The 19,927-nt window shown below is 32.1% G+C and overlaps 4 protein-coding genes across 9 annotated transcripts; 2 read left to right on the forward strand and 2 right to left on the reverse strand.

Moving 5' to 3' along the window:
• The first annotated feature begins 4,165 nt into the window (after nucleotides 1–4,165).
• Nucleotides 4,166–5,592, forward strand: LOC102588057 (desiccation-related protein PCC13-62). Its single transcript, XM_015312498.1, has 4 exons — nucleotides 4,166–4,470; nucleotides 4,653–4,878; nucleotides 4,960–5,191; nucleotides 5,290–5,592. The coding sequence occupies exons 1-4, from the start codon at nucleotides 4,166–4,168 to the stop codon at nucleotides 5,424–5,426; spliced, it is 900 nt and encodes a 299-aa protein (XP_015167984.1). The 3' UTR covers nucleotides 5,427–5,592.
• A 1,812-nt stretch (nucleotides 5,593–7,404) lies between these two features.
• Nucleotides 7,405–10,487, reverse strand: LOC102578457 (uncharacterized). Of its 5 annotated transcripts, XM_015312487.1 has the most exons (4): nucleotides 10,374–10,487; nucleotides 8,796–9,437; nucleotides 7,953–8,094; nucleotides 7,405–7,845 (listed from the first exon to the last, which is right to left on the reverse strand). In XM_015312487.1, exons 2-4 carry the CDS (start codon nucleotides 9,328–9,330, stop codon nucleotides 7,776–7,778), a joined length of 747 nt encoding a protein of 248 aa, XP_015167973.1. In that variant the 5' UTR covers nucleotides 9,331–9,437; nucleotides 10,374–10,487; the 3' UTR covers nucleotides 7,405–7,775. The 5 variants fall into 5 exon arrangements, with proteins under 5 accessions (XP_015167973.1, XP_015167976.1, XP_015167975.1 ...); XM_015312490.1 differs by lacking the exon at nucleotides 10,374–10,487 and having other exon boundaries at nucleotides 7,405–7,840; nucleotides 7,968–8,094; nucleotides 8,796–10,363; XM_015312489.1 differs by lacking the exon at nucleotides 10,374–10,487 and having other exon boundaries at nucleotides 7,968–8,094; nucleotides 8,796–10,363.
• Nucleotides 10,488–11,785: 1,298 nt separating this feature from the next.
• Nucleotides 11,786–13,748, forward strand: LOC102579660 (zinc transporter 6, chloroplastic). The gene is made up of 2 exons (XM_006355670.2): nucleotides 11,786–12,759; nucleotides 13,328–13,748. Exons 1-2 carry the CDS (start codon nucleotides 12,088–12,090, stop codon nucleotides 13,640–13,642), a joined length of 987 nt encoding a protein of 328 aa, XP_006355732.1. The 5' UTR covers nucleotides 11,786–12,087; the 3' UTR covers nucleotides 13,643–13,748.
• Nucleotides 13,749–14,971: 1,223 nt separating this feature from the next.
• On the reverse strand, nucleotides 14,972–16,725 carry LOC102588384 (probable WRKY transcription factor 48). 2 transcript variants are annotated; one of them, XM_015312491.1, is made up of 3 exons: nucleotides 16,363–16,725; nucleotides 15,810–15,953; nucleotides 14,972–15,569 (listed from the first exon to the last, which is right to left on the reverse strand). In XM_015312491.1, the coding sequence occupies exons 1-3, from the start codon at nucleotides 16,722–16,724 to the stop codon at nucleotides 15,161–15,163; spliced, it is 915 nt and encodes a 304-aa protein (XP_015167977.1). In that variant the 5' UTR covers nucleotide 16,725; the 3' UTR covers nucleotides 14,972–15,160. The 2 variants fall into 2 exon arrangements, with proteins under 2 accessions (XP_015167977.1, XP_006355755.1); XM_006355693.2 differs by having other exon boundaries at nucleotides 15,003–15,524.
• Nucleotides 16,726–19,927: the final 3,202 nt, after the last annotated feature.

Below are 19,927 nucleotides of genomic sequence, written 5' to 3' on the forward strand. Positions count from 1 at the left end.
TATATATATATATAAGAAGAGAAGAGGGGAATCTATGAGAAGGGAAAATGAGTGGCATTGTATGGGACAAGGGTTGTGTGTTGACTATGGTCCATTGTTCAGTCCATCTCGACTTAGCTCATTTCAATTTAATTAGTAATATTTATTATCGTCATGTGTTTCATGAGTAAAACTTTAAATTTATTAAATTTTAACTTTAATCTTAATGATTTGTTCATGAGGCGAGTGAAATTCAAGATTCACTACGTACTCATTGGCAGGGTTGTCATTGAATTTAATATCCTATTTAGATTATTAACTCTACATTTTAATCTATTCAAATTTAGCTCAATATAATCGATTTACTTGATACACTAGCTAGAGAAGCACAAGAATCAAATGCATTTAATTTAAAAAGAACGTTGACTTTTAACTTTCAAGTTTGGTTGACCATTTTTTGAAAAAAGAATAATAACTATGTTGGCTTTTTGCGAGTGATCTTTTATATTTTTCTATTCTTTTTATTTAATTTGTTTCATGTATTTGATATTTGAAATTCATTAATCCAAAGATATGATGCTTTCATTCTACTTTGAAATGATTTATAACTTTTTTTAATATAAAAATCAATTTAAGTTATATACAATATTGTTAATCTAAGAACATTTTAATATGTTATAGCAGATATATTTCTTCCTTTTTTTTAAAACTCCAATATCCCATGTGATATTCTTAAATTTTTCTATATTGAGACGATAATTAAAATTTAAAATTGTTCTTACTTTTCTTAAACTATATGTACAGTTAAACTAAGACGTATAAAATGAAATGGACCATGTATAAGTTTTGTACTTCAATTTAAAACATTCACAAATGAACATAAATATTTGGAAGAATTAACATAAAAGGGTCGAGACGATTGCCAATTGGTGTGTGCGACTTCTATCGATCAATTAGATTGACTCAATCTAATTTTATTTAATTTTAGAGAATAACGTCATTTGACTAGATATTTCCTATTGTTAATTGATTCGAAGAATAACTTAATCGTTACAATAAAATATTGAGATAGTAGTTGGTTGTTAAAAAAATGTCTAACTATAAGTAGAAAAGAGTACTAAACTACTAATAAATTCAATATATTCTCCATATAATAGCCAATAATTGCATACTAAAAATATTTCCCTAATTGTTCTAAGGTGCAACTATAGACGAATTGAATTATTACTCATTTTTATATCACTAAAATTTAATTCAACCCGCCTATTTATACATAATGGGCATTTGCCAAGCTGATACACTCATTCCTTTTATTCTAATTGTAGAAATTAGTATTGTTAAGATGTCCCACATCGGTAGAGGAATGAGAATTTGGTCTCCTTATATGGATTTGGACAAAACCTCCCCTCATGAGCTAGCTTTTGGGGTTGAGTTAGGTCCCAAGTATCATATCTTTACATGGTATCAGAGTAGACAGATGTCCTGAGATCAAATCTCATCACCACCCAAAAATTAAAAAAGAATTTCCACGTGCTTGGCCCATGAAAAAAAATCAGGCCCGCACATGAGGGGGTGTGTTGCTTGAGAATATAGTTAAATATTAAAGTGTGCTCTCTTTAACAGCTTAAGCTTTTAGATGAGATGGTCACACACTTTAACAGGTATGAATAATAGAAAGAGTCTTCTGGTATTTTCTACTTCTTGCAGCTGGCGTTTATTGTTTTTTTTTTGTTAGTTTGCAAGCATGAATTCCAGCTGAGCAAATAAGTTGGGTCGTAGGGGTGTCAAATGGACGAGTTTAAATAAATTTGAACTTCAAATTCTGGAAATAATACCTTAATAAGATAGGTAGAATAGGGGATAGTATTAGCATATCAATCCAATATCAAATGCGAATATAAAATCTGAAGTTTATGGGTTCTGAACTTATTATCAAACTCCGGATTTTAAATACAAATACATAGTTTAATCAAGCATTTAAATTCGTATGTATCTGTGGATAATATAATGAAGATTGGGGATAATACAAAGTCAAGCTAATCCTAAGAAATTTGTGATTTTGGGCTAGCCCAACCCAATTCAAGTTGGTCTTGGGCTATTTAGGAGAAACTATCTATTTACACAAATAAATTACTTAACTACACTCATTTACTTACCTTAATATCCATTTATCCCTACTTATTTCAAAATTTTCAAAAATCCCTTATTTACCTATGTATCCCGCATGTATCCTGTGCACAACGCAATGTATCCCGCTATGTGGAATGTATCAAACGCTATGTATCCCGTGCACAATGCTATGTATCCCGCAAACATCATTTTTAAGGGATTTTTGGTAAATAGAAAACTAGAAGGGATAGGATGTTATTTAGTACTTATAATATGTGATTCCTATAATTTATACTATTAAAAATAAAAGTGAGAATGACAAATATTTTATTCTTGTGGTTGTTGCTACTATTGAATAATAGTGTGACTTAGATTGTTATGTAGTCGTTTTCAGCCACTAGAATATGGTGACTATATTGTTATGTAGTAGCGTTGATGTATCCCGTGCACAATGCTATGTATCCCGCAAACATCATTTTTAAGGGATTTTTGGTAAATAGAAAACTAGAAGGGATAGGATGTTATTTAGTACTTATAATATGTGATTCCTATAATTTATACTATTAAAAATAAAAGTGAGAATGACAAATATTTTATTCTTGTGGTTGTTGCTACTATTGAATAATAGTGTGACTTAGATTGTTATGTAGTCGTTTTCAGCCACTAGAATATGGTGACTATATTGTTATGTAGTCTTTTTCAGCTCTAGAAGTTGGGTAGAAATTTATCATACTTGGCATCGATAAATCTCGTATTATTGTTGTTGTTAATTTTTTTTCTTTTTTGTTATTCTAGTTATACAATGTTTAAGTAAAAGTTATTATCTTCATGTGAATGTGTAACTTATAACGTAACTCTAATTTTATCCATATACTATGCTAAATTTGTATTATAATTTCATATCTGACCACATATAATTTGAAAAAATAATTCAAATATTACTTGTTTAATTTATTATCTAAAGGGATTGAGATTTTCACATTGTATAGCTTTATTAAAGCAATTAATAGCCAGATACATATTTTAAACTATCTAATTACACAAATATTTTTACCATATTTATTAATTCTCTATATAGTTTGAAATAATTATATTTTAAATCATTAATTAATAATTTCATAACAAATTTCTAGTGTGATACGCCTCGATATATGTTTTATACACCTAGATACATGTTTTTTTGCAATCAGATACATTGAAATAGGGAAAGAGACGAGCGAGAATAGGATGGAGGCAAGCGACATTCGTCATATACGTGTAAATCACATGTAATACACATGTATATGTATGTATGTATCTGGGATACCAGGTACATAAGTGAGTGGCAAGCGAGATGGTAGGGAGGCGAGCGAGATTCGTCTATGTACCCCAGATACATGCGAATCTATTTGAATACAGTATATCTAAAACAAATTACACTTAATTCTAACTCCATGTATCCCAAAATATATGTATTTGGACGCATCAAACTGAAATGATACATAATATTGCAAACTAACATACATCTACTCAATTAACTTTTAAACTAGGAGAATTTCCATGAGTTACCCTTCTTCTTCTTTTCCTGCTTCTTTTTGTAAAACATTGTGACCGCGGCAAAAGGAAAGTGTCGAGTATGAATCCGATCAAACTCAATGGATTTAGTTCAAATTCTATGTTGGTAGTACCACCCCCTAAAAATAGGTTTTGTAATGTGTCATCTGAATTTAGTCGAAGCTCCAATCCAAACACCCGACACGGAGTGAAAAAAAAAGGCATGAATCCAAAAATAAAAGTTTATACTAGCTAGTAGCTACGCCCCAAGAAATTATAGCGGTACCGCTTACCCGCTAGAAGTCGGCATGGCTTACATTTGTAATTACGTAAACAAAACAAAAATACAAAAATAGCATAGAAAATACCAAATTATAAATTAACTTTTGATCCAAAACTTTCTCAACTGCCACTTTCCCACCTATACTTTTAGAAACTTCAATTTTATTACACATACAACAAAATAAAATTTCATCATTAAGTAATAAAATTGATAAATAAATAGGTCCTTTCTTCTTTCTTTCTTTCACATTTAGCTTCAAAAATGATACTTGTTTCTTTCTTACTACTGATTTTGCACCTATTGAGTTCAAGCTGTGATGAGTATTTTATAAATGATAAGAATAATGTGACTAAATCAGATGTGGATTTATTAGAATTTCCATTAAATTTAGAGTATATGGAAGCTGAATTTTTCTTGTGGGGTTCTTTGGGGTATGGCTTAGATAAGTTTGCACCTCAACTTGCTGATGGTGGACCAAAGCCTATTGGTGTTAGGATTGCTAAACTTAGCCCTCTTATAAGAGATGTCATTGCTCAATTTGGATTTCAAGAAGTTGGTCATCTCAGGTGCATTTCCATCTTACTTTTCCTCGTTTTAATTTATTTGTCTGATTTTGACTTGTCACTAAGTTTAAGAAAGAAGACGTTTGAATCTGTTAGTCATAAACTAAAAGATAGGTGAAATGTAACGAAAAACCTTTCATCTTCTGATCTTTAACATGTCATATGGAAACGAACAATTTATGCAGGGCAATCAAGGAAACAGTAAGAGGATTTCCAAGGCCACTTCTAAATCTAAGCAGAGAATCATTTGCAACAGTGATGAATGATGCATTTGGACATCCATTACAACCATCTTTTGATCCTTATGCTAATGACATCAACTATCTCCTTGCCTCTTATGTCATCCCTTATGTTGGACTTACTGGATATGTTGGAGCCAATCCTAAACTCCACAGTCCTATTGCCAAAAGAGTAAAAATATTGTTTTGACTAGATTATTTATAATGTTTTTTCAAGATGAATGATCTGATTGTGTAAATATTTCGATGACAGCTAGTAGCAGGACTACTAGGAGTAGAATCAGGTCAAGACGCAGTTCTAAGAGCTTTGTTGTACGAGCGAGGGAGAGAGAATGTGGAACCTTATGGGATAACGGTAACAGAGTTCACGAACCGAATATCGGAGCTGAGGAACAAGTTGGGACGCCAAGGAATTAAAGATGAAGGACTTAGAGTGAAACCAAAAATAGGTGCTGAAGGGAGCATAAGGGGCAACATACTTGCAGGTAGTAACGAAGTCAGAAATTTTGTTAAAAAAATCAATATAGTTTTATATTAATAAAGAATGTTCAACTGACCATTCATCGACCGTGACTACTTGCAGGGGGCAAGTACTCGCTTTCCTATGACAGAACGCCGGAGGAAATACTCCGGATCGTGTACGGGAGCGGGCAGGAGAGTAAACCGGGTGGATTTTACCCGAATGGAGCGGAGGGTCGGATAGCCAAATCATATCTTTGAGTTTGGATGGCTGTAGTTAATCAGAAAAATGTAAAAATGTTGCTTCCTGCCTATTGAATGTCTAATAATAAAGTGGGTAGAAGTGATGTTGGGTATATTTTTTGTGTTTTGATGTCAATTTATCCCCATTTTTTTTCTTCATAATGAGATACCCATAAAATATGTCTAACTCATAGAATATCCTCGTCTATCTCATCCCGATAACCATACACCACTCAAAGTATTATGCATCTCCCTTGCACTCCCACATGACACCAGCAACAGCACTGAATGTGTCCAAGGTATAGCTGAAAACAAAGAGATAACACCTACCCACCTATAGTATACGTAAGCCTTTACACCGTCATCAAAAGTATTGATATTGAACTTGTGATCTTGAACGTTCCATGACGTTTATGTTATATAAATGCATCATCCCTTTAGACACGAACTAAAAATTAAGTAGTGTCAGTTGGTGTTTTTGCTTTTCTGAGCCAAGATCTTTCGGAAACAACCTTTCTATCTGAGAAGGGGTAGAGGTATGATCTACATATACTCTCAGATTTCAGCTTCTTTTTGAATTCCAAAATGAAGATTGTTGTGAAATATCTAGTTATGCTATTGACCTCAACACAGAAAACAAGACTATATGCAAGAACACACCAAACTACAACCTCTGCCTAAAAACTCTGCTCCACGACGAACGCAGCGCCAGCGGTGACATCACGACGCTGGCACTGATCATGGTGGACGCCATCAAAGCGAAGGCGAATCAAGGAGTAGAGATCATTTCGATGCTCCTTAATTCGAATCCTCCTGAAGAATGGAGAGTTCCATTAAAAAAATGTGCTTGCCTTTAGCTATTGAAGCTTTAACTAAAGGGAACCCAAAATTTGCTGAAGATGGCATGGTTGGATGTTTTGGAGATTCTCAGAATTGTGAGGAAAATTTCAAGAGTAGTATTTCACCTCTTACTTGTTTGAACAATGCAGTACATGAGCTTTCTGGGCAGAGCAATTATTAGAAATTTATTATGATGTAATTTTTGTTTTCACTTCTTTGTTTTTTTGTATTTTAGAAGTATTATTTTGCAAATTGAAGGTCTTATCTCTCCATCTCATGAATAAATCAACGCCGGCCGAATAGCCGGAATTAGAAGGAAGGAATGATTCAATCTTCCATCATTTAATAGCTCATGCCTCCTTTTCTGCCTTTCTATCTGTACTTCATTTTTTTTTTGTTGGGGATTAGAGTAAGCTAAATTAGGTATTGCAAGGGTCAAATATAATACTTGAATGACTCGTTTGGTTTGGGAACAAGTTATCCCGCGATTTTATCCCAACCAAACATGGGACAAACTCATCCTAAAATTAATCCAAGAATTAGTTATCGCTTATCCCTTGTACCAAACGAGTCCGAAGCATATAAATTATCCCCAAAAAGTTTCTGCCGGAGATCTCCATTTGACTTTTGATCTAATACTAGCCATTAGGAATGACTCTCATGTTTGCCTTAACCTCTAATGGAGCTCGCATCCGAGGGTAGTTTTAAACCATAGTCAAAAGTGAGGTAAATGTGAGCCTTCTCTCTCGAAGAATATGGACACATATAGTGCTGGAGCTCCGTTAGTGATAAGGGCAAATATGAGATGATTTGTTGACGACAAAGGCGTAAGAAGACCAAAAGTGTAACGTAACAGAGGGGCAAACCTGAGCCATCCTGAATACTACAAGGTTAAATTTGTCTGAGATCAACCCTTAGGACCTACCACAGCCTTCTGTACTCGGGGATAATGGACTTTCTCCCTCTACCATTCTTCACTTAAATGCCAGGCTTTGTTCGTATGGTGCAAGGCTTCTCAAACCTCTGACCTAAGTCACAAGTCTCTCAACCTTTGCCACTTGAACTAAGCCCCGGGGCAGTATTTCTGAAAGATACTAAAATCTTGAATCCTCAGTCCCTCTAGGCAATCAATACATAGTTAACGCAAGCAAGCAAGTCAAACAAGGAACGGTTAGTAAACATGTTAAAATGGTTGATCTGAAATTACAGGGTTCTTGTTGTGAGTATACTATGCACAATTTAACTAGTCCAAATATCATAACATTTATCTACTCAGAACACACATGGAAATTAGGCTTAGAAAGCTATTTTCCAATTTGAGACTAGCCAGCAATTGGCAATTCCGACTCATCCTTAAGACTGCTATGCCAGTGGTTATTCATCTCAATCAACCAGTATCAATCACTGTACAGGGTATACAAATTAGGCAGTCGTGCCGAGTCACTTACATAGAACTTCTTCAGGCAGGCACAGCATGTACCATAAACATAGTGGAAATCGTATTCATATTTGCATAGCTCGACCATGTCACTGAATTTCAGCTTGTGATAATTTTCGGACTACTCCATGAGTTAAACCAGAAGCCTGCTCCACTGAACTACAGAATAAGAAGCAAATGAAAACTTAGCCAACTAGAATCATCCATAAGTACAGAATGTAAAGTAGCATTTTCAGATGATTATAGAATTTTAGGGTAGTACTTACTCAGAAGAGTCAGACCTTGCGACGATGGCAGCACTGGTGGATAAATTAGAGTCTTCCTGTACAATAATGAACCTATTCTCCCTTACCCTGCCCAGTTGGACTGAATCATAAAAGTTCATAGTTGAACTTCTATAAGATATCCCTGCATACAATATTGTCAACACCAAATCATCAGAAACTCTTGGTTCAACAGTATGAAGAAAAGAGGGAAGGAACGATAAGGAGAAGAAAGAGAACAAAAGGTTGAATCAATTGCAAAAAATGTGGTTTGCAAGCAACACTTAATAGGAACAAGTATTAATATCAAGAGAAAGAAAGAGAACAGAAGGTTGAATCAATGAACATATATTTCATGCTCACTGATATTTTTGCATCTTTCTACTGTCATGAAGATGCTCACATAATAGGAACTGCTGAACTGGTATCTATATCAAGAGAAAGAAATAGAAGTTCCGAAACAAGAACAACGTTGACATATATACAGAATTAAGGAGATAACCAACAGCTCCATTATGATTTTGCTTATGTGGTGGCAAGTTACAAAGCCATTATTAGCGTTATCTACTTAAGTTACACCAATATGTAGTCACTTAAAAGCGTGAAACATAAAAGAAAAAACTGACTGCAGGTATGAAATGCAATTAACATGACTTGACATGCTGAAGAACGAGGGAGTGTGTAAATCAATTACTTTAGCATGTGTTTTAGGAAAGTAAAGTCTGTCTCAACGAATAACGAGGAGGCAATCTTTTGGTGTGAAATTGCATTAAAACTTGTGCATTGATATATTTCCACTCTATAATAGGACATAGGAAACCCAAACTAACAAATCGAGATTTTTACCTTGAAACAATAGCACAAAAAAGAAAAAAATAGTAAAGAGCAAGGCAAGGGAACTGCCATTCAATGCTGCTGAAGGCGGTGCCGCTTTTGCTGCTTTCAGTTTCTTCAAAGCCTTCATTCGCTCAATCCGTGCACGTTTAATTGTTGCGAGTTCCGCAATCTCTTTAATCAATTTCTGGTCAGCAGCATCCAAAGACAATCCTCTGGGAGGTCTAGGAGGTTTGGGAGGCTTCTTAGCACTCGTGGATTTACGTTTTTCTTTGCTTTTTTTCTTCTCTACTAAACTTGCCTCATCTATACACACTCTAACACTCCCCCGAGTAAGCTCATCCCCATCCTGTGTATGGCTATACATATTCAATCCATTTTCAGTTTTAGAAAGTTCTTCACCATCTCCGTTACAGACACTAGTGAAAAGTACATTCCCTGCTTTAGCATCCAAAGTAGAATTATTATTTCCGGCTTCTCCACTCGTACTCCTACAGCTCTCAAGATCAACCTCAAAATCACTCCCTCTAGATAACATATGATCCATAAAAACTACACTCAACAAATCTCAATCTCGTTACACTTAAACTAAACCAAACTCATAAATCAAGAGATGCAGCCAGCTAATATCCGCTATCTGCTTCAAAATACCATCTGAAGTGGGAAAAAATAACAATTTTTTTGCAAACGGTGTTAAATTCCAAAGGTTAGTAACAAATGCAACAAATTTACGATTTGAAAAATATCCTATGAGCTTCTACTGCTGAATTGGGTCAAGTGTATCAATTCTCTAACACTCTTTCTTTTTTGTTGAAGTGTAATCCACTCAGTCTAGGTACTAATCAGGGGCATAGCAAGAAGTCCATGTAGTAGCTTTAGTTTAAACACTGATTTTTTTTCTCCGCTGCAATTTGGACCTAACCTCATGGTTCTCAACCCACCTCATTGACCACTAAGTCACAACCTTGAGTGCTCAAACTCCATATCTATATTAAGAAATTCACTAAAATACGTACAAAAGTTAAGTTCGAAATCCAGTTACTACTAACACCTGATGTCACTACTCTTTAGAACCCATAAAGTTCAAATCTTGATTCCGACTATGGTACTAGTACTTCAGAATTCAGTATAATTAACAACTATAGATTCACTACTGTAGGTTTAAAAAAAAAACAGTACTGAATTGGAAAAGAAAAAGGTAAAGATTTAAACTTTAGACACAAATGAATCCTACCATCTCAATAAAACCAACAAAAGTAGTAGTTCCTTTTGTATTTTTTAAAATTTGGGGGCAGGGAAAATAGGGAAGGAGATTACAAAAACTGGGAATCAAACACTCACCAACAAGCATGAAAGTTCATATAGTCAACCAACTAAACTACTAAGATTCCCAACAAAAGTAGCTCAATATAATCAAATCATGATGAAACAGAAAACCCCAACAGCTAAAGAATGAACAAAAACAACTTATTTATCAAATCAAGGCATTCTAAATCCTCTTCAATTAACGAAAAAAAAAACAGAAAATTAGTGCTAAAATTCAGATGAAGTGAATTAGAAAAAAAAAGAAATAGGGAAAAAAGAGAGTACCTTGAATAGAGAAAGAGAAAAAGAAGACAAGAAGCAGATGGAATTAAAGTGAAGGGGGCATGAAAGAACTTTAAAATACTTGGAGGAGTCTTTGTTGAATAGTACTAAAATATATTAGATCTCAAATAGTACAAGTTTCATTAAATGGGTGCCTGAATTTTTAAATCCTTTAATGAATTATAGCCGACACACGTAATCTTCATCGCTAATACTAGCAGGGGTGTTCACGGTTCGGAAGAAAATATCTATATCTAAAAATCAAATCATAATCGAATCAAATCGATAAATTTTGTATATATTTTTGCCATTATATATATAATATAATATTTGTTATCAATAATTTTAAATATCTTATATATATTTTCATCAATTGCTATCATATTTATTTTTAAAAGAAAAAGAGCCTATTAGGAGATATTTATATTGTTGGTTGCATGTATATTGGCGTTTGTGCAGTTCTTGATAGGACTGAAAATCTCAGTGTCTCTTTCTTGTCTAGTTCAAACGGGTGGATTTTGAAATTTTATTCATGGTAAATTTAGTGATGAAGTTCTGTAATGCTAGATATTCTAACTACTTTTCTTTATGAATGAACTATTGTCTTCTTTTTTCTTTTCAATGAATCATTTATTTTATTTTCGTTAATGATTAATAATCAAACTGTCGATCCGAATCAAAATTGATGAATGTATATGATATTTGGTTTGGTATGATTTTAATAATTTAAAAATCAATTAAGGCGATTTAATTTTTATTTTGACCAATAATCAACTCAAACCGATCCGAAAACGCTCCTAACTATAAATAGTAAATTTGCACAATGACTCACGTGACATTCAAACTCTGAATATGACTCTAAGCCTCAATGTGAGATAGATATAGTTTTGTCCAGCAATACTGCTTTGTCAATTTATTTTTATTTTTAATATATATATATATATATGTATATGTATAGTTCAATTTTAAAAAGAATTGTGTGTATTCTCTTATGATAATTGTGTAGATAAGTTAATTACTTAAAACATGTTATATATATATATATATATATATAAAAGGGTTATATTTGTCTATGTAATCTCAAAAAAAAAAATGTTATGTTACCACTTGTCATACTTTTTCAACAAAAATTTTTGTCATAAAATTTTAGACACATATTTATCCTTGAATTATTGATCTCTCTATTTCCACCCTTATTATCCTACATGACGACTACGTGTAATTCTTTTTCTCCTAATTTCAAATCCAATCACAATTAAAACTCAATCGATAATATACATGATCGAATAAACAAATATTAAACTAATTTTAACAAAATTAGAGTGTCCTCAAATGACAATCTACGTTAGTATAAATAAGTCATAAAAATTTTAATATATTTAAATAAAATTTGCTTACGTAACAAAGTATTTACTTTAGCAAATCCAGTCACAAATGCCAACAATGGAAATCACACACAAATACCACTAAATTCCACAAAAGCACCACAAGTAATCCTAATGCTAACTTGACAAAACAAAACACTTCCTCATGCTCTCCACTTCCTTTACGATCCTAAAATAAAGCCATTTCTCATTATCTCATTTACTATTTTTAGTACTACTACACAAAAACAAACTTTGAACAAATCATTCAAACAAACTAAATTTATCGTAAAACTTTGTAAATTTCAAATTCTGAATCTGACCTGTTTCGATACGTAGTAGTAGTAACAAATATGGCTTTGTGTGTGATGGATACAGCGCGAGCTTTAGCATGTAGAGATGGAACAGCAGCAACAAATCTCAAACTCATTTCGATGTTCGTCATTTTCTTCACTAGTGTAATCGGAATAACGTTGCCGGGTTTTTTAGCCCGGTTTTTATTTCACGGCAAAACGGTTCACGATAAAGCGATTTTAATAATCAAATGCTTCGCCGCCGGCGTAATTCTCTCCACCTCGCTTGTTCACGTTCTTCCCGATGCATTCACTGCACTTTCCGATTGTCAAGTTTCTTCCCGTCATCCATGGAAGGATTTTCCGTTTTCCGGTCTGGTAACTTTGATCGGCGTATTAACGGCGTTGTTAGTCGATTTGACGGCGACTTCTCATGTGGAAAGTCATCAGAATGAGGCCGAAGGATATGCGGCAGTTGGGAATAGTGAAGAATTAGGGATTTTGAGTAAGAAAATTGACGTTGAACAGCAACAGAGAGAAGCAGAGGAATTGGTGAAATTGAAGCAGAAATTAGTATCGCAAGTTTTGGAAATTGGGATAATTTTTCATTCTGTTATAATTGGTGTGACTTTAGGGATGTCGCAGAATCAGTGTACGATTAGACCTCTTGTGGCTGCACTATCTTTTCATCAGATTTTTGAAGGGATGGGTCTTGGAGGTTGTATCGCTCAGGTAATTTTAACGTAACTGATAAAGTTATTATTTTGTGATCAGGAGGTAATACCTTCGATATGAATAAATGTTCACTTGCAGAAATGCAGGGAAAAACTGCATACAGTAGACATCTCAACTCGTCTCTATTGTACAATAATGATGAATTGAGATGTCTAGATGTGCAGTCTCAATATTAAAGTATTTACTTATTAGGTAGAGATCAAGTTTGAGTGTCTACTTTTTATGTAATTATGTCTAACTTTTTATATAAGTAGGTAATGATTGGCAAGCTAAAAAATTGGTAAGAAAACTTGTTATATATAGCAAATGAAATTATACTAAGAGCTTGATTGAATCAACTAATTAAAAGTAGTAAGTAACATAAGTGTTGGGGAAAAAAATTATGTGCTAAAGTTGATTTTATTAATACGGAGTTATGCGTTTGAATAGAAGTATTTGAAACTGCTAATAAGGAGTTTGCGTGTTTGGTAAAAATTGGTATAACATGTTGTTATAAAGAATATATAATATAATATGTTACAATGGACGGTTATTACAAAGAGGTCTGACTGTTGTTTTATTACAGGCAGGATTTAGCTTTGGAACAACAGCATATATGAGCTTCATGTTCTCAGTGACAACACCAATGGGTATAGTATTGGGGATGATAGTTTTCTCAATAACAGGATATGATGATACAAGCCCAAATGCATTAATCCTTGAAGGTTTATTGGGATCTTTATCTTCTGGTATACTAATATACATGGCCCTAGTTGATCTTATTGCTCTTGATTTCTTTCACAACAAATTGATGAGTGGCCAACCATTCTTGAAAAAAGTATCTTTTATAGTTCTTGTTCTTGGATCTACATCCATGTCAATCCTAGCTCTTTGGGCTTGAAAAAATATAGTGCAATTTAATAAACTTGTGTATCCTTTGCTACTTGAAACATGTATTCAATGTAATTTCATAAGCAGGGTTTGTGAAGGTTATAGTATACACAGATCTTATCCCCATCTTGTAGAGATAGAGAGATTGTTTCCAATAGACTTTCGACTTAAAATATAGCATTTTCAAGTAGTTTGAAAAAGGGAATACAAAAATGAGAGTAATAAAAACAACGAAATAATATACCATGGAAAAGTCAAGTCATGTCATGCGCGCGTTAGGTAATTTTTTTTTTTAGAAAGGTAACATCGCGCGTTAGGTAATATGTTGACATACAAAGAAAAAAGAAGGTTTTGTAGGTAGTTCCCCAATCTCAAAGTTATACTACATGGTTGAAATATGGTGGAATAGGGGTACCATCCACATTTCGAGGTACTTAGGACTTACCACATAGTTTTAACTAATTAACGTAGACTAAATTCAATAAAAGTGGAAAAGGCGTGCTAATAGTATGTTTGACTAAGTTTTTATAATTATTTGCTTTTTTAAAAAAAAAAAATCTATCTTTTATTTTTCGAAAAAGTACTATACACCAAACAACTTGACATATAGATGATTCATACTAGAAAAGTAAAGTCCTCATAAGCTTTCCACTTGTGGAAACTTACCTTTAAAATTATTTAATTTCTTCCTAACTTTTCATCTTTGGCAAGCATATCTTTAATTTGGACAAGGATATATAGGAAAATGGTGATAAAGAATTGTTTATTTTCCAAGAAGATGAATATTTTTAAGGACAAAAAGAACTATGGTAAGATATGAATTTCATCTAGTATAGGAGGAAGCTAGATAAAAATTTGTTATACTTGATAAGGAAACAAATCTATCCATATTGCTCAATATTTACGTCAAAATTGATTTCTTTATTAGCTCACTTTATAGGAAACCCTAACATGCATGTTGGACAACATATATACTTTTTTTTCCTTTTATTTTCCATTCGTTATATGGTTTTCGTTTTGAGACCTGACTAATTAATCCAAAACCTTGATTAAGAATGAAATAATATATATTTACCAGTCTCAACACACTCAAGTTGTGACAAGAAGAACTACATGTATGCAATTCAAGAGGAGCTCATACACTACATCAAAAATGATCTTTAGCGACAATTAATTAACGGCAATAGCTTAATTGCCACTAAAAATATATTTTTAGCGGCATTTAGCACTCTTTGTAAATGTCCCTAAAGCCTATAGCGACACTGAATCCATTGACAATTAACTAATCCGGTAAAAGCTTTATCACTGTTTATTAATGTGTATGTATTGCCGCTAAAGGTTGTTTTTGTTGAAGTGATAAATGAGTAAAATGAGATAGATTTGATGAAAGACAAAATTATTTTACTACAAAGAATTCTACAACATGAAAAAAAATAACACCATTTAATAAAAGAACTTGCTACTATTAACTTAGCTAAAAACGTTTCAAATAAATTGAGATCGACTATATAAATCGTACTCGTTTTTCCTACTCTTCTATAAGATCACTTCTCATACGTGATGACACCATATCTTGAAGAAGTCCATGATCATCTTTAGCCAAAGAGGAATTAGAAGAATTCCAAAACCTTTTTTCTTGCAGTGAATTATTAGTTGAAAATAAGGAAGAGGAATAATCACCATAATGACTTCTTCCTCCACTATCACCACCACCAACGCGGCCACCATAGGTGGTGGTTACCGGCTGAACTCCGACCCATCCACGTGGCGTTAAAGGGCATGGATGTGTGTGTACACCTTCATAAGTTGTAACAACTATTGAAGTATCTTGAATTGATCTTTCTACTCTCTTTTTCACACCACATGATGATGTTGTGCAACGATAGTAGCTCCTGCATCCACAATCGAAAGTGTTCGTAGAATTTGTAATTTTAAATCTGTCATGATATTTTTGTGACTATATATAAGATCATGTCATTAACGATAAAATAAAAAATTCAAATTCAAATTAAAGAATGTGAAATTTCTCTATAGAGAACGTGTATGTTGTTGGTGTAAGAAATTTTTTATACCATCAGAATATTATTACTTGTTGTAATAGGTAAACATATAGAATGTAGTATATAAATTAAAAAATATTGAAACATTTTGCAATTTGCTTATAGATGTATATATACCTTGGAAAGGGGCTATTTTTTACTGCTTTTTGTCCATATTTCCTCCATCTAAAACCATCATCCAAATGATCAACTTCACTCTTTGTCATGAATGCAAATCTTGGCTCTTTTTTGCCCTTTTGCTTCTTCTTATTAGGTTTTAACCTAAGCCAACAAAAACTCATATCACTTTTTGCAAAAACTTCAAATAAACAAGAAACCATTAATTTCTCGTATGATCACTTTTCTCTCAAGAATTAAAAAAAAGAAAGATACCTTTTTTGAGATAATAAGAGCGAACAATCAGCTTGTCAAAACTATTGAAGATATAATTAAGGGAAAATACGCTTTCTTTATATTTTAAAGTATCAATATTGTATCAGAGCAAACATAGATCTTTGTTCAAATCAAACAACACACCTTTCATTAAACATTCTTTTTTATATATTTGACCCCAAACATAAATCAATATGTGTAAGATCATTTAAACATTAATATTATGATTTAACATGGTTATTAAAACTTATCATATAGGGTTTACTTAAACTAAGTAAAAAAGAAATATTTTGCTTACTGTTTCTTATACTTGTGTTGATGATCTTCATGAGCAGGTAATTCAGTTGATGATGAAGAAATCGACGATAAATTTGGTATTACTGGGACGACATTACTAATCAAATGATCAGATAATATTGATGATGATTCTGGAAGTGATGAACAAGTAATAAAACGTTGCTGTTGAGATGGAAACATTAGCAAATCGAAAATGGAACTAGTTGTAGTATTATAACAATCTTGATGTTCATCAACACCAAACATTGTTTCTAATAAAAAACTTAACGAATAATCTTTTTCGATATCAAACATGGTGTTGGAGCTCGAATTTCCATTTCCAATTGAAGTAGTATTTGTTTTTACATTATTTTCTTTCTCCATGGAAACAGAGGATTTTTGTAAGTGTGAAGAGGACTCTTTGTGTTTATATATATATTAGTGTAATAAAATAAAAACAGGGTGGTCCAAGGGGGAATATTTTTTTAGATTTTTGCCACCTAGGAAATCAAGGTGCGGAAGCAATTTGTGTTTGATTAATACTTACGATTCAAACGAATAATAATTAGTATTTGATCAAACTTTTTAACAGTACTTAAATATCTTAGTTTTTGAAGAAAAGTAGTACTTACTACTTTTTTTTAGTTTCTCAAAAATAGTTATACGTAGATATTTGTATTGTTACTCGTTAAAGATCGTTTTATTAAGGTTAAAATAGACATTTTAAAATTAAATTATTACTAAATATAAAAATATTTCTTCTTTTTTTTAGGTGGACTATAAAAAATAAATCATATAAGTTAAAAGAGAAACAAAATTTCAAAAAATTTATTGACTATCTTGATTTATTAAAATACACTTTTAACCTTTCAAAAATTCGATAAAATGTGTCATTCAAGTGTTGGCAAGCATTTTCTTACGCGTTATTGTTGACAGGATACCGGAGATATTTAATTGAAATTAAAATTCTTTCTTGGGATACAAGAATGTGTCTCTTTTCTCATATATTTATTTCCTAGTAATACACCTCCGATTTATTTTTATTTGTTTAGTATTAATTTAACAGTATTATTAAAAAATAACAAATAAAAATAATAATTTTATTAAATCACAAATTTAAATATAATAAATAATAATTATAGTTAACAACAAAAATAAACTAAGAACAAGGGTGATTTCTAGTATGAAAGAGAATATTTTTTATTAAAATAAAATAAAATTTCTTATTTATTTTTTAGTGTTTGGTAATTAAGCAAAAAATCATTATCATTTATGAAATCTAACAATGGGAGTCAAAGGGAGTGAAGAGTGGGACCTTGAAAGTGGCGGGCAGTGGCGGAGCCACATGTAGTTAAGGGGTGTCGATCAACACCCCATCGTCGAAAAATTACGTTGTGTAGCCAGAATAAAAATATTTTTTTATGTATATATATTACATATTGACATTCCTTAGCTTCTATACGATTTTATTTCTTTATATTTTGACACCCTTTAAACAAAATTCTAGCTTCGCCATTGACGACGGGGTGTACGGTCTAGGAGTAGAGATTATGTACGTTGAATGGATGAAAAGGATACAATAAATATAAAATATTATTTATAAAACTTATTTTCTCCACTTTTATTAAAATTATTTTTTTAAAGAAAATATTTTTCAAAAAAACTTTTTCGCAGACGTATGAATCATGATACACGTTATCAATTATATGCAGGCTACAGCTAAGACTTTAACTAGTTTCAACACCATGCAATACTTGAACAAGTCGAGTTTCACGTCACCACAACAGCGAAAATAACTTTTAATAACAATAGATATACGCAGCAGTCAAAAATGCTAAAAAAATTATTGGTATTGGTTAATTGTCAGTAGATCTAATATCACTATAAGCTTTAAAAACATTTACAAAATGTAGTAGTCACATCTAATCAATTACCACTAATTTTTTTTTTGATGTAGTATATATATATATATGCTCGATTGAATTGATAATCTATATTGTAGCTAGCTCCGCCCTGGTATTCTTAACGTTAAAATGAACGAGTAAAATTAAAATTTTATTTTTAATATAATGAATAAGTAAAAATAAGTATAATCGAAAATAAGAGTGTAATTTTTAGAGACAGAGCACATGCTAATCTTAACGCGTTTTCTACTTTGAGCTATAATCATGTGACAATAATTTATAGTCCAGGTTTTACGTTCATTTAACGCTCTATTATTTTATTCGTTTTCCAACTTTTTCTCTGCTTTTTATCCAATATTTGTATTCTTTTTTCTGATCATGGTCATGGCCCATATATGATACTCCCTCCGTCCTATATTTTATGTGATACTTTTCGGACTTCGAAATTTAAACAAGTCTATTTTTTACCATAAATTTTTTATAGATCTTTTAAACATTTTGAATTATCAATTATTGTGACTTATAGTACTTTTTACGTAGTTTACAAATATATAAATATCATTTCAAAAAAATTGAAGATTTCATGCGCAAATTTCCGGTCAAACATAAACTATTTGACTCTCGAAAAACGAAAAGTGCCACATAAATTGGGATAGAGGGAGTATTTCTTTAATCTATTCTATTACTTTCTCCGTTTCAATTTATTTATTTGGTTTTGATTTGATATGAAGTTTGAGAAAGTAAAGAAGATTTTTCAATCTTGTGATCTTAAACATGTCGTGTTGAAAGTTGAAATAAAAAAGATTGTCAAAAAAAGGAAGTATTTTTTTTCAAATGTACTTAAAAGGAAAATAAAACGAACAATTTGAAACAAACGAAATAATACTTCTTTCTTCTTTTTTTAATTTTATCAATGTGGCAATGTAACAATGTTCATATTTCTTTGTTATTACTATATAATACTATGGTACTTTAAAATACAAATTAATTAAAGGTTACATTAACTTGCTTCCCTTTAGAGTTTAGACTACTTTTTGTCATACAAAACAGAAAATAATATGGTCAAAAAACAGTCATTGGATGTGTCCAAAGCATTCAATTTTTGATGTAAACTAATTTCTGTGTCAATTAAATTTGTCAACACGTAGTTTTGAAATACTACAAAGACCCCCCCCCCCACCCGACCCCACCCCACCCCAACCACACACAACACACACTGTCTTCACTGAGGAGACAATTTGCTTTGTCAAAATGGCATCACTTCAGCTGAATTCTGCTCCCTTTTCTATAATCATACCCCACCCTAACAGCGGAAGATGGTCAGTTGAATCTCCTTCGTCAGAAAGAGTAAAATATAACTTTTGTAATTTTATAGTATTACCCATGAATTGATCAGTTTTTATATGAAAGACTGCAATTTCTTAACTGTCGTGATTTCTATATAGTTTAGCCAGGGGGAGCTCAACGTACTTGGAGGCCTAAAGCGAAAAATTTCAATTAAAGGCCTAAAATCTTTTAGCTGAGGCAATTATTATATACTACTTATAATATTGGTTTAAAAACACATGAAATGAGTCAATCTAAACAGACTTGTAATTCACTTTATCCAAACTATTGATTCATATTTTTGATAGAGCTCTAACTTACATATAGTATAAAAGGGATCTAGAAAATTACATCGCT

This window comes from Solanum tuberosum, unplaced genomic scaffold (assembly GCF_000226075.1).
Source record: "Solanum tuberosum cultivar DM 1-3 516 R44 unplaced genomic scaffold, SolTub_3.0 scf00202, whole genome shotgun sequence".
Taxonomy (NCBI): domain Eukaryota; kingdom Viridiplantae; phylum Streptophyta; class Magnoliopsida; order Solanales; family Solanaceae; genus Solanum; species Solanum tuberosum.

Bases quoted from the DNA above. Each gene is read 5' to 3' on its own strand.
- LOC102588057 (XM_015312498.1), top strand. From the start codon at position 4,166: ATGATACTTGTTTCTTTCTTACTACTGATTTTGCACCTATTGAGTTCA. The intron at 4,471-4,652 runs GTGCATTTCCAT...CAATTTATGCAG, and splicing joins CAAGAAGTTGGTCATCTCAG to GGCAATCAAGGAAACAGTAA. The intron at 4,879-4,959 runs GTAAAAATATTG...TTTCGATGACAG, and splicing joins ACAGTCCTATTGCCAAAAGA to CTAGTAGCAGGACTACTAGG.
- LOC102578457 (XM_015312487.1), bottom strand. From the start codon at position 9,330: ATGGATCATATGTTATCTAGAGGGAGTGATTTTGAGGTTGATCTTGAG. The intron at 8,095-8,795 runs GTAAAAATCTCG...TATTGTATGCAG, and splicing joins TTTTGTGCTATTGTTTCAAG to GGATATCTTATAGAAGTTCA. The intron at 7,846-7,952 runs GTAAGTACTACC...CTTATTCTGTAG, and splicing joins GCAAGGTCTGACTCTTCTGA to TTCAGTGGAGCAGGCTTCTG.
- LOC102579660 (XM_006355670.2), top strand. From the start codon at position 12,088: ATGGCTTTGTGTGTGATGGATACAGCGCGAGCTTTAGCATGTAGAGAT. The intron at 12,760-13,327 runs GTAATTTTAACG...GTTTTATTACAG, and splicing joins TTGGAGGTTGTATCGCTCAG to GCAGGATTTAGCTTTGGAAC.
- LOC102588384 (XM_015312491.1), bottom strand. From the start codon at position 16,724: ATGGAGAAAGAAAATAATGTAAAAACAAATACTACTTCAATTGGAAAT. The intron at 15,954-16,362 runs GTAAGCAAAATA...TTGTTGGCTTAG, and splicing joins CAACACAAGTATAAGAAACA to GTTAAAACCTAATAAGAAGA. The intron at 15,570-15,809 runs GTATATATACAT...ATATCATGACAG, and splicing joins AAAAATAGCCCCTTTCCAAG to ATTTAAAATTACAAATTCTA.